Genomic DNA, 14,228 nt, shown 5'->3' on the forward strand with positions numbered 1-14,228 from the left:
TCTTTTCAAGGGCTATTTTAAATAAATGGCTGCAGAAAATGGTCCTTTTACCTGCAGTTAACAGAGTATATAATTGAATGCCTGGATTGTTTCAGTATCTTGATTAAAATTAGTAGTGTTTTGCTAAGTAAAGTGTACCACAAAAGAAATGAAAGTAAACACCAGTAAATGACTGCTGTTTACGAATACCTTTAGTTTTGATTTTTAAATATTTATTTAATTTGTCTTCAGTAAAGGTTAGTTGTTTTAATAAATCCATATTCCAATTATTTATTTCAATTAGCATAGTCTACTACAGTAGATGTCATTGCACAAGTAACTAAATGCTTGTTTCTATTTGTTTGATTTTTTTTGGCAGCTTCTTTCCACTTTTGACTTAATAAAGTATGACTTTCAGAAAGATGAACCCATGAGAAATGAACAGCATTGGTGTATTCATGTGAAAAAAGGTAAGACTTCTATTTGAAGACATCTCCTCATGCAAGGTTTCTCATCTCCTGTATACAGACATCCCTTGGTATCCTTGGGGAATTGGTTCCAGGACCCTGGGTAGACACCAAAATTCATGGATGCTTGTTCCTTATATAAAATGATACAGTATTTGCCTGAGGTATGCACCTCCTCCTGAATACTTTAAACAGGTTGCTTATAATGCCTAATACAATGTAAATGCTACATAAATAGGGTCATATGGTATTTTTTATTTGTATTTTTTATTGTTGTATTATTATTTTATCTTTTTTTCCCCAAATATTTCCTAGCCAAGGTTGGTTGAATCCACAGATGTGGAACCACGGATATGAAGGGCCCACTGTGATTATTAGTGAATTTCAAAAGGAGAGGATGACTAGGTCCACTGTATAATTTAATTTTGGAATTTTAATACAGGTGGGACAATTTTACTATTAAATGTTAAGAGCCCTAGAGGGATCACTCAGATGGTAAATTATTAAAATAAAAAAGTAACTATTTGGCTCGTACTATTCTTAATCCACCACTTGTAGTATGAACAGTGACAAATGTCTAATGTCCTATATTGCCAAACTATAATATACAAATTAGTGAATTTATCATTCTAGATATAATGTAAAGTCAGACCAACTTGGATTTAAACCTGGTCTCTGACACTTAGAAATGGTGCAACTTTAGACAGATTATTCAACCTAAGTCTTATTTTCTTCATATGTAAAGTAGAAGTGACAATATTTATTAAGTTAGGTTATTGTGGACAATTAAATGCGTTGTATATATATTCCTGGGGGACCTGGTATGTGGCTTGTTACTTTCCTCTCCTCAGCGTCTGCCTCTCACTCCCCTCCGTTCTCTACCGAGGTAGACTTTCTTACAATTTTAGGTTAGAAATTTTCATGAAAGCAAGTACTTCAATTAACTTGCTGTTGCATATAATCAAATTAGAAAATAAAATATAGAGATGTGCACTTAGAATTGTTTAGAGATCCAGTATGAATAAATCAAGCCAAAATTAATTTTTATTGCCTTAAAATATGTTGAAACTACATTTCAGAAGTGGCTTCCTAAATCTTTACTTCAAATGTGAAGATAAGGTGACAAACCTGTTTTTATTTTCTGGTAGCTGAAAGACTAAAAAAAAAATAAAATAAAAGCGAACTTTGTCTATTAAAAAACAAATCTCCCAAATCTCTGAATTTCAAGCCTACTGGCATTTATCAAATATGTTTCTCCAATTCTATTCTGTAGACACTGCCCGTGGGAAAGCAATTTCTGAGCAGAGTGCAAAGAATTTAAGTGCACTTTTCTACTGTTCAATTTCTTTTTTTTTTGAGACAGAGTCTTGCTCTGTCGCCCAGGCTGGAGTGCAGTGGCATAATCTTGGCTCACTGCAAGCTCCGCCTCCCAGGTTCATGCCATTCTCCTGCCTCAGCCTCCCAAGTAGCTGGGACTACAGGCACCTGCCACTACGCCCGGCTAATTTTTTGTATTTTTAGTAGAGACAGGGTTTCACCATGTTAGCCAGGATGGTCTCGATCTCCTGACCTCGTGATCCACCCACCTCGGCCTCCCAAAAGTGCTGGGATTACAGGCGTGAGCCACCGTGCCCGGCCTCTACTGTTCTATTTCTTACAATTATAGTAATATCTGATATTAAAACTTGAATCCCAGAACTGTGCTTATGTAACCTCAGGGTTTCTTAAAAAGCTGGTTGGCCACAAATACCTGTTTTTCTAGTTTGGAATTCTCATTATGAGCTACTCAGTATTTTTTTTCCGTTAAGGCATTGTGTCTTCACAATGTAAATTATGCCCAGACAGAAAAGATATGAATACACTGTGACCTATTTAAACATTTGTAACAATTAGTTTGTCAGAAAAGAAACTGTCACCTGTATCCTGAAAAAGAAAAAAAACAAAGAACGTAAGTTTTAAGGGAGATATAAGAGTCTTGAAAAATTCTGAAATATAGGGAATGTAGACTGACAATATATCACAGAGATAAGCTTTGGAGTCAGATGTACCTGGGCATATATATATACTCCGACCCCTGCCTTTCTTACAGGTTTGTGATGAGAATTAAATGGATTACATATGTAAAACACTCAGAATCATGACTATTACCCAAAAAGTGCTCAATAGGTATAATTGTGGTGATGATGATAATGATGGTGATGATGATGATACGATGATGTTGGTGATATGATGTATGATGGTGATGATATGATGATGATGATGATGATAATGCTATTAGACTCTGCTGGGGCAGAGGAGATTTGCTTTGGCCAGTGACCTATGTGCCCCTGAAAGCCAGAATGCCCAGGAGTGGAAGAAATGGGAATCGAGTAAAGACTGTTGGCTGGGTGCGGTGGCTCACACCAGTAATCCCAACACTTTTGGAGGCTGAGGTGGGAGGATGGCTTAAGCCCAAGAGTTCTAGATCAGCTGGGCAACCTGGTGAGACCTCGTGTCTAAAAAATAATTACAAAATTAGCTGGGCCTGGTGGCATGCATCTGTAGCCCAGCTACTTGGGAAGTTGAGGTGGGAGGATCGGTTGAGTCTGGGAAGTCAAGGCTGTGGTGGGCCATGATCATGCCATTACCCTCCAGCCTGGGTCACAGAGTGAGAGTTATTTTTTTAAGAGCATTAAAAAGACAGAAATCACTCTGTATTATAGTTTGCTGGACTCCAACTTCATCTAGCCACATGAACACTGCATCACTTTACAGCAGGCATAGTAAGTGGACGATAGCCTTGAAGACTTCCAGAGCAGTGATTGCTGCTGTCCTTTGTCCTCTCGTCTTCTCTTAGAAGTAGCTTTTACCTTGCAGATTGCTGCGAAAAATCTTAATTAATTTGAATAAGTTTGATTGGAAAATTATTTCAGATAATGTGTCTAAACATAACTGAAACTAATAAGTATCATAGAATAGGAAACCTTTTCAATGTCTCATCTCTTTCCCATCAAAAATTTCCAGAATAGCATCCCAGAGGAATAAATTATTTTATTATAATAACATGTGTATTGGATCAGAGATAGTATTATACAGAACCCTTGCCACACAAAGTCATAAAAACTTGAATTTGAGTTATAGGTCCATTTATTACTCTGAGCGTGGCAACTATTTTGCCCCTCTCAGTCCTAGTTCCTTGCTGGTGAAATAGGGATTATATCAAAGGATTTCTATGCAGAATAAGCAAAGTGACATTTGCAAAGGGCTCATGGTAAATGCCCAATAAAAAATGCTATCATTATTTTATTAACACTATCACTACATTTGTTATTTATATAACAAATGTCAATATTATCTGTGGTAACATCTACATAATCCAAAACAAAAATAGCTATTGGTCTATCCACCTGGGTAGTACAAGAAATCTAATGAGGCTTTTCTTTCCATTCAATTCTCTTTTTGTTAGTTTTTCCAAAGTAATTTGTATTTGTGGTAATCTATGAAAGGATGTGCTGCATATGGGCACCAAGGGTAAATGATGTCAAATACAGAAATAGGTTCAGAGGAAGCTGAGATAAGCAGCATTGGTTGTGCTGGCCAGATATAATATAGATACATGCATGGTGTGTGTAACAATACTTTTAATCAGATGGCTGCAAAAATGTCGTTCTTTCTTGCAGGGGAACCTGGACTTCTCATTTCTCAAGTGAATGCAAAAAATCCCTTCTTTGGCTATGCTGGGCCTTACAAGCACACAAAAGACAAATTGCTTTGTGATGTTTTTAAGAAGGGAGATGTTTACCTTAACACTGGAGACTTAATGGTCCAGGATCAGGACAATTTCCTTTATTTTTGGGACCGTACTGGAGACACTTTCAGGTATGAAATGTCATGGGATCCATAGCTTGTTCTGTAATTGTGAACCATGCTTCTACAGAAACATCAGAGACCACATATGCTTTAGCTTTCAGGGCAGACAGAGCCCTTTTATCTCCATGTCTCCTCATTAAAACATTTATTGGCCATCTGTTTCTAGACTGAACCACAAGTTAAATTTTGATGTAAAATTTTATAATTATTTTAATGAATCAGTTTAGAACAAATCAGTGAGCTCCTTTTTAAGGAAATAAAGCTGGCAGACAGATGTAAAATATAAATGGTAGCGTTAAAACAGAAAGCCAGTTTGGTCAACTGTAGTCTAATTCTTGGCCTAATGATAAAAATTTTGAAGCAGCAAAAATCCCCTTTCTCACATTTCCTTTTTTAATTCCCTAAGATTATTTTAGGCCTATGAAATTATTTTGCTTTACTAGTCCAATGACTTGAGTGAATAAGTAACTTCCTACATCCTTGCCTTCTTGTACCGTGTTATAAGCTCACTTTATATAAAATTATTTCAATTAAAAGAAAATATTCATTCAAAAGAATTAAAGGAGTCAAAGGGATTAACACATAGAAACTGAAGTGGGTCAGAGTCAAAGGGGTTAACACCTAGAAACTGAAGTGGGTCAGTGTACTAAAAGACAACTAAAGCTTTGCTTTCAATTCTTATCACCAGAGAAAAGGAATGTTTCACACTTCATTGTTATTTTACAACATAATATTTTTGTAATGATAATCCTTATAGTTATTTTATTTTTATGTATATTATAAAATATAGAAGGTAATTTATACAATGAGATATAAAGTAATTTTAACTAAAAGACCAATGCTGATTTTGTTGAAATACCAACAAAGTGCTTTCTTAGAAATGCCTTTCATCTTGAAAACTACAATTATGTTGGTCAGTAGGTGCTTGCATAGTGCCAAATGCAAGACACTAAAACTAAAACTGGGTACCTAGTTTTTCAAATACAGGTGTACTAACTGGAATTTGATTTTTTTCATTCAGATGGAAAGGAGAAAATGTCGCAACCACTGAGGTTGCTGATGTTATTGGAATGTTGGATTTCATACAGGAAGCAAATGTCTATGGTGTGGCTATATCAGGTATAAATATATTTCAGATTTTGGAAAGATTCTTAGAATAGAATTGCCACTATTCTCTAGTTTTGCAACAGTCTTGCTAATTCAACATTTTAATTTTTGTGTATTAAGATAAAGATTTTATTATTGTCTTGGCAAGTAGTGCCCTTGACCAAGCTAACAAAGTTCGTGATCACATCAGGGGAAAGGTACCAACTGAATTTTAATGCCTGTGTGTATCTTTTTTTTTTTTTTAGCAAAGCTTGAAAACTCTGATCAATCACTCACTGCTTGGAATTAGTTACAGCTTTTTATTTGTCTATTATTTTTCTTTTTATGATTAGTGTTTGTACATACCACTACAAGAACATGTTCTACTTTAAATGTTTAAAAATACTGACTTTTAGTTAAGATGGCTCTTTATAAAAATTATTTTTAAATTTAGACTCGTTATCCTTACAGTTATGCATATGAGGATTGTCTCATGATGTTGAAAATGTCACAGAAAAGTGACCAATTTGAAGTCATAAGACAGCCATTCTCCGTTTTTCTGCAAATGCTTTTAGGTGCAGGGGAGATCAGGGATGTGAGTGTTTGGATAGGAGAGCGGAAGAAGGGAATGATTACTTAATAAATAGCCACTGAGTGTTGGAGAAAGATTCTAGGACATTCTGACCCCTGTAAAGATCCACAGGTGGCATGATAAGCATTAAATGATTTGTGGAATCAATGATGGAAATACGAGTTTCTAGTTTCTTAACTTAAAAAGTATGTCCTTCATATTTTACGTTAAAGCTTAGGATATGTATTTCTGCTGGAATATAGTTGCCTTTAAATAAACGTTTTCTTTCTTAATATTTGTTTTAGTGATGGTAGGATGCAAATTCATTGTAATTTATAGTGTTTCCTATTCCATGTATTTCATTTCTGTAGTATAGGCAATTAGAGATAGACTGGCCTTCCCTGTCCTTAAATGATTTCTAGGGGGTAAGTCATATGTTCAGGGAAGGATACAGACTAGTTTATGCTCCTGTTGTCTTATTATTACTGAAATAGATTTAATGTCTCTATGTGTGCCAATTAGCTTGTACAGAATTATCTTTTAAAGTTTATTTGGTACTTAAAAATGACTCTATTTCAAACTTTTTTTCAGGTTATGAAGGAAGAGCAGGAATGGCTTCTATTATTTTAAAACCAAATAAATCTTTAGATTTGGAAAAAGTTTACAAACAAGTTGTAACATTTTTACCAGCTTATGCTTGTCCACGATTTTTAAGAATTCAGGTAATTTTAGTGGCAGAGTTTACTATCAAATATAAGACCAGGAAACAAGGAGGTAGTTTAATTGCAAAATAATACTGTAGTTTTTAGATAACATGTGAGTTATGTGAGATGCATGGCGTGTAGAGTTGATGCAGATTGATGCCATGTTTGAAGCCTAATTATAAAGGGGGCATGGTGAAATGCTAGGGCATACCTGTCTTTGTCCTAATTATAGAATTGCTCTCTTCCTCTTCAGTCAGGACCTCAGAGCAAAATGATGGTCCCAGTGATGGTGGCAATCCAAAACCACATCTTACTTATATCTTGTGAAGACATTTGGTGCTATGTGCCTAGAATTAGGTTCCATTAAGGAGACATCAAAGAGATGGCAAGATGTGTGCAGAACCTAAAGGCATCAGGCTTTAGGCAATCCTGCTTTTAATTTTTCTTGCTGTTCTGTCCAAATTCCCCCTCACCTGGACCTTCCCCATGTGAGAAATTCTGAGTTTATTTTGGGATGAGAACTTTCTCTTGTTAGGTTACTGGTATATGTACAGTAAAAAAAAAAAAAAAAAAAAACACACACAGATTTCCTTAACTACTGGGTAACTTAACTCGTTTATTCAACCATTCATTTATTTAATATTTTGCTTCAAATATAATTTCCCAAAATTAGTACTCATCATCTCTTAACATCCAACCACACAGATTTTTTTTTCTGAATGCATTTGTTATTTCACTAATAGACCCCTACCGGAGCAATAGCCTATGTCATATTCGGGTTTCAGTATTTGCCAAGCAATCATTGCAGCCAAGTCACTGCTTATTCAATGGGACACATCCTCTGAACTATCATAATACATATTTCATGTCCCTTTTTTATTTTGAGTTTTTACATTGTCTCAGATTATTTTAACAACAACCCTCTGAAACACTAAAGGTAAGTAAATATGAAAAAGAAGTAATATATTTTTATTGAAATTTTATTGAGATAGTTGTAGATTGACATGCAGTTATGACATAATAAGAGAGAACTTGTATGTCCTTCACTTTGTTTCCTCCAAGGATAACATTTTGCAGATCTGTTACAACTAGGATGTTAACATAATCTACCCACCTTATTAAAAATTCTGCTTTACTTACACTCATATGTGTGCGTATATTTTCTATATAGTTTTATCACCTGTGCAACTTCATGCATTCATGACCATAGTAAAGATATGAACAATTTCAAAATCACAAGTTTCCCTCTTGTTGTCCTTTTACAACCATACCGAGCTCCCTCTTGTCCCTCCTCATCCTCACCCCACCCCATAAGTAATATATTTTGATGGAGTAGAAAGTTGATAGGACAAATAATATTTTAAGAGTTTTTTTCCAGGGCAACATAAAATTTGCTTTCATTAAATAGAAAAAATATTTTAGCACAAGACTACTTTAGAAGATTAGGTCAGACTTGGACAAATTTAGAAAGTATTTTAGGATCTTTAAGCACCTAAAAAGAACATGGACCATGACTGTTATGTCTATTAGAGTATTTGCTATAGTTAGAAATAAAGCCTGACAGCAGTCAAATATTTGTTTAATAAATGAATGTTAGTAATAAATAATCTCATAAAAGGAATGCAAAAGTAAAAGTTACTTCTGACAAAATGAGTCAAACAAGTATTGTGTTACAAATATATTTAGCACAAATTAAAAAATAGAAGAAGCCTTTTTGCCAATAATTCACAAAAATATGAAATAATATTCAGTGTGGCTGGGATAAAATGAACTTGGTCCTTTCATTCTGCTCATGGAAATATAAATTCTTATAATCTCTCTAGATAACAATTTGGTAATATGTGATCAGACTCTTAACAGTTTGCATATATTTTGACTTAGTCAAAATGCATCTTGGGAAGTAATCAAAGATGTATAAAGATTTTAATATTCTAAAACACATTTTTTATTTCTAGGGTTAAAATTTTTGATATTCTCTAAAAGTTCATGAATAAGGGCAAAGTTAATTAAAAGATGATAAATGAGACCTTATAAAACAATTTTTAAGTTCTATTTTGAAGAAAATTACAGGACCCAGGAAAATATACTTTGTATAATATTAAGCTTAAAAATGGCAGAACACTAAATTGTATAAATACAGTGAGCTGCTAATTTTTAAGAAAAGAGTAAAAGGATATATGTGCTTGCACAGCCATATCTGGCTGTGATGACAGTATTGGATCAGGGGAGATGGAGGAGGGAAGGGAGACCAGGGAAGGGGGTTCAAAGTGAAGTTGACTCAAATAGTCCAAAAGGATAAATAAAAATGGCCAAGCTACTCATAGAATGTTGTATGCATCTCTACATCATCTCACTTAAACAGACTGTTTATCCATGCCTGAGATTCCCACAAAGAGATACACTCTTATCTCCTTTAAACACCTTGAAACAGAGATTCTTAAACTTTCTAGACTCATGGCATCTTTAATGTCTCACAGCACTCTTGGGTCAAAACAAATACCTAAACATTTGTTTATTCACTAGTTAAGGAAAAACAAATTAATAAGTATTTAGGTCTAACAAATGAGTAGCCACCTGAAAAATAATCCATATAAATAAATAAATGCTTTCATTTCATTTTCAAATAACCACAGTCACTTACTAAGGAGATGTAAGTTGGGCCACAGTTCTTCAGACCTCGGAATTAGATTGGACTGGACAGGGACAGCCTCATTTCATGTTGCACGATGATTTTTGGCTGTACTTGCTTTTTATCCCAGCAACTACCAAAAACTCAATTTTGCAAAGATAATGACATCATTGAATGTATTACAAATTACTATTGAAACTGTGAACCTTCAGCTAGTAGTTTGTGACTGGTGACTAACAGATGTCACTGAGTTTCTCTTGAAAACAAGATATCTTGTGAGGACCTTGGAAATTCACTGAGGTACCTCAAGTTTTAGACCATTCAAGTAACCCCTCTGGGTACATTTAAGCCATGTTTTAGAACATTCTGCACCCTGTCTGGCTCTTATTGTATTCTGCTTTTTATGATAGATTTGTGTGTACTTGTAGTAGAAATTGTTGTCTTTTGTGGCTTTTATCTCCTTAGCATCTTATAGCATTCTCTATACATAATATTATATTGGCATTGAATTGAAGAGATAACCTATGTATTTTAGACATAATTATAATCAGTTTATTATGTTCATAATTCTTATATATTGAATGTGTTTATATTTAAGTAAAGTTTACAGGTAAATCAAACTAAAGATTTTAATATTCTAAAATACATTTTTTATTTCTAGTGTTAAGTTATTAGAAAATACAGAGATCACTAGATATAAAGTGTCATAATTTAATATTACAGTCTATAGTATTAACTATATATTTATATATTAAAGTTATTAAATGATTCTACTCATCCTGGTAATTGCTTTACAGGAAAAAATGGAAGCAACAGGAACATTCAAACTGTTGAAGTATCAGTTGGTGGAAGAAGGATTTAATCCACTGAAAATTTCTGAACCACTTTACTTCATGGATAACTTGAAAAAGTCTTATATTCCACTGACCAGGGAACTTTATGATCAAATAATGTTAGGGGAGATAAACCTTTAAGATTTTTATATCTAGAACTTTCATATGCTTTCTTAGGAAGAGTGAGAGGAGAGTAGATGATTGTTTATGAAATAGGGAGCTAACATTAATTATGCATGTGCTATATTTCCTTAATATGAGAGATAATTTTTTATTTGCATAAGATTTTAATTCCTTTTAATTGATATAAACATTAGTTGATTATTCTTTTTACCTATTTGGAGATTCAGTGCATAACTATTTGCCTTAATATTAAAGATTTTAAATAATAAATAGTGGCTAGCGGTTTGGACAATCACTAAAAATGTACTTTCTAATATGTAAAGTTTCTAATTTTGAATAAAAGATTAAATTTTACTGAAATATTTTATTTTTATGTGTCCTGTCCTATAACCCAATAACATAATTTTCATGAAAAATGTGTTTTCAGTATAGTTTGAAGTCAGGTAGCGTGATACCTCCAGCTTTATTCTTTTTGCTTAGGATTGTTTTGGCTATGCGGGCTCTTTTTTGGTTCCATATGAAGTTTAAAGTAGATGTTTCCAATTCTGTGAAGAAAGTCAATGGTAGCTTGATGGGGATGGCATTGAATCTATAAATTACTTTGGGCAATATGGACATTTTCACGATATTGATTCTTCCTATCCATGAGCATGGAATGTTCTTCCATTTATTTGTGTCCTCTTTTTTTCCTTGAGCAGTGGTTTGTAGTTCTCCTTGAAGAGGTCCTTCACATCCCTTGTAAGTTGTATTTGTATATATTTTATTCTATTTGTACCAATTGTGAATGGAAGTTCACTAATGATTTGGCTCTCTGTCTGTTATTGGTGTATAGGAATGCTTGTGATTTTTGCACATGGATTTTTTGTCCTGACACTGCTGAAGTTGCTTATCAGCTTAAGGAGATTTTGGGCTGAGATGGTGGGGTTTTCTAAATATGCAATCATGTCGTCTGCAAACAGAGACAATTTGACTTCCTCTTTTCCTATTTGAATATCCTTTATTCCTTTCTCTTGCCTGATTGCCCTGGCCAAAACTTCCAATACTATGTTGAATAGGAGTGGTGAGAGAGGCATCCTTGCCTTGTGCCAGTTTTCAAAGGGAATGCTTCCAGTTTTTGCCCATTCAGTATGATATTGGCTGTGGGTTTGTTGTAAATAGCTCTTATTATTGTGAGATACGTTCCATCAATACCTAGTTTATTGAGAGTTTTTAGCATGAAGGGGTGTTAAATTTTTTTCAAAGGCCTTTTCTGCATCTATTGAGATAATCATGTGGTTTTTGTCACTGGTTCTGTTTATGTGATGGATTATGTTTATTGATTTGTGTATGTTGAACCAGCCTTGCATCCCAGGTATGAAGCCGACTTGATCGTGGTGAAAAAGCTTTTTGATGTGCTGCTGGATTCAGTTTGCCAGTATTTTATTGAGGATTTTTGCATTGATGTTCATCAGGGATATTGGCCTGAAATTTTCTTTTTTTGTTGTGTCTCTGCCAGGTTTTGGTATCAGGATGATGCTGGCCTCATAAAATGAGTTAGGAAGAATTCCCTCTTTTTCTATTGTTTGGAATAGTTTCAGAAGGACTGGTACCAGCTCCTCTCTTACCTCTGATAAAATTTGGCTGTGAATCCATCTGGTCCTGGACTTTTTTGGTAGGTAGGCTATTAATTACTGCTTCAATTTCAGAACCTGTTATTGGTCTATTCAGGGATTCAACTTCTTCCTGGTTTAGGCTTGGGAGGGTGTATGTGTCCAGGAATTTATCCATTTCTTCTAGATTTTCTAGTTTATTTGCATAGAGGTGTTTATAGTATTCTCTGATGGTAGTTTGTATTTCTGTGGGATCAGTGATGATATCCCCTTTATCATTTTTTATTGTGTCTATTTGATTCTTCTCTCTTTAATTCTTCATTAATCTGGCTTGCAGTCTATTTTGTTGATTTTTTCAAAAAACGAGCTCCTGTATTCATTGATTTTTTGAAGGGTTTTTCATGTCTCTATCTCCTTCAGTTCTGCTTTGACCTTAGTTATTTCTTGCTTCTGCTAGCTTTTGAATTTATTTGCTCTTCAAACTATACTACAAGGCTACAGTAACCAAAACAGCATAGTACTGGTACCAAAACAGATATATAGACCAATGGAACAGAGCAGAGGCCTCAGAAATAACACCACACATCTACAACCACCTGACCTTTGACAAACCTGACACAAACAAGCAATGGGGAAATGATTCTCTATTTAATAAATGGTGTTGGGAAAACTGGCTAGCTATATGAATAAAACTGAAGCTGGACCCCTTCCTTACACCTTATACAAAAATTAAGTCAAGATGGATTAAAGATTTAAACATAAGACCTAAAATGATAAAAATCCTAGAGGAATACCTAGGCAATACCATTCAGGACATAGGCATGGACAAAGAATTCATGTCTAAAACACCAAAAGAAATGGCAACAAAAGCCAAAATTGACACATGGGATCTAATTAAACTAAAGCGTTTCTGCGCAGTGAAAGAAACTATCATCAGAGTGAACAGGCAACCTACAGAATGGGAGAAAAGTTTTGCAATCTATCCGTCTGACAAAGGGCTAACAAATAATAATAATCTACAAAGAACTTAAATTTACAAGACAAAAACAACACCATCAAAAAGTGGGTGAAGGATATGAAGAGACACTTCTCAAAAGAAGAGATTTATGTAGCCAACAAACATGAAAAAAAGCTCATCATCCTGGTCATTAGAGAAATGCATATCAAAACCACAATGAGATACCATCTCATGCCAGTTAGAATATTAAAAAGTCAGGAAACAACAGATGCTGGAGATGATGTAGAGAAATAGGAATGCTTTTACACTGTTGGTGGTAGTGTAAATTAGCTCAACCATTGTTGAAGACAGTGTGGTGATTCCTCAAGGATCTAGAACTAGAAATACCATTGGGCCAGCAATCCCATTACTGGGTATATACCCAAAGAATTATAAATAATTCTGCTATAAAGACACAAGCACGCGTATGTTTATTGTGGCACTATTCACAACAGCAAGACTTGGAACCAACCCAAATGTCCATCAGTGATAGACTGGATAAAGAAAATGTGGCACATATACACCATGGAATACTATGCAGCCATAAAAAATGATGAGTTCATGTCCTTTGCAGGGACATAGATGAAACTGGAAACCATCATTCTCGGCAAACTAACACAAGAACAGAAAACCAAACACCTCATGTTCTCACTCATAAGTGGGAGGTGAACGATGAGAATACATGGACACAGGGAGGGGAACATCACACATTGGGGCCTGTCAGGTGGTGGGGGCCTAGGGGAGGGGATAGCATTAGGAGAAATACCTAATGTAGGTGACGGGCTAATGAGTGTTGCAAACCACCCTGGCACGTGTATACCCATGTAACAAAACTGCACATGTCGTGTGCATGTACCCCGTAACTTAAAGTATAATAATAAAAAATGTGTTTTCAGTTTTTGTCCTGGTGTTTTTAATTGTATACTTCCAATCAAAGAAAGCTGACTGACTAAATGCAAGCAGTGATATCTCCTTTATCTTAAACTCACATTAAGATGATAGATATATAAAAATATGAAACAGCAGATCAGGAAAACTGGTAAGCTCAGAGCACTTAGGAATTTTTGGAAGATATATAAAAGGGATAACCTGATGATAAAATCCAACAGATCTGTCTAAACCACTCATCATTCTGGGAAAAAGTAGACTAGAATAGAACCATAGAATTTTCATCAAGATCAAAAACAAAAAAGGGCTACAGGTTTGGACAGTTTTGTGAGTAGTTATTGGGGAAATTTATTATAAGGATAATCTAATGAGCACAATTGTACTTATCTCAAGTTGGAAGCACCAGGCTCCAGTATTTTCTTCAAGCTAGAACCACAGAGATGACTCTCTTAATAAGATGAGGTCTCTTCTATAGGAGGACATTGCAGAGCTGGACTGAGAGGGGGAAGACTG

At 34.7% G+C, this 14,228-nt stretch overlaps 1 protein-coding gene across 1 annotated transcript in view; it reads left to right on the top strand.

The window, feature by feature from the left end:
• Window positions 1-10,595, top strand: part of SLC27A6 (solute carrier family 27 member 6) — a 75,089-nt gene extending 64,494 nt beyond the window's left edge. The window contains exons 6-10 of the mRNA XM_055232824.2: window positions 359-449; window positions 4,106-4,304; window positions 5,317-5,414; window positions 6,544-6,674; window positions 10,083-10,595. Of these exons, the coding sequence (XP_055088799.1) occupies window positions 359-449; window positions 4,106-4,304; window positions 5,317-5,414; window positions 6,544-6,674; window positions 10,083-10,259 (696 nt within the window). The 3' untranslated portion in view covers window positions 10,260-10,595. The remainder of the gene's footprint in view (window positions 1-358; window positions 450-4,105; window positions 4,305-5,316; window positions 5,415-6,543; window positions 6,675-10,082) is intronic.
• Window positions 10,596-14,228: the final 3,633 nt, after the last annotated feature.

The sequence above is a fragment of the Symphalangus syndactylus genome, chromosome 11 (genome assembly GCF_028878055.3).
Source record: "Symphalangus syndactylus isolate Jambi chromosome 11, NHGRI_mSymSyn1-v2.1_pri, whole genome shotgun sequence".
NCBI classification, from domain to species: Eukaryota; Metazoa; Chordata; class Mammalia; order Primates; family Hylobatidae; genus Symphalangus; species Symphalangus syndactylus.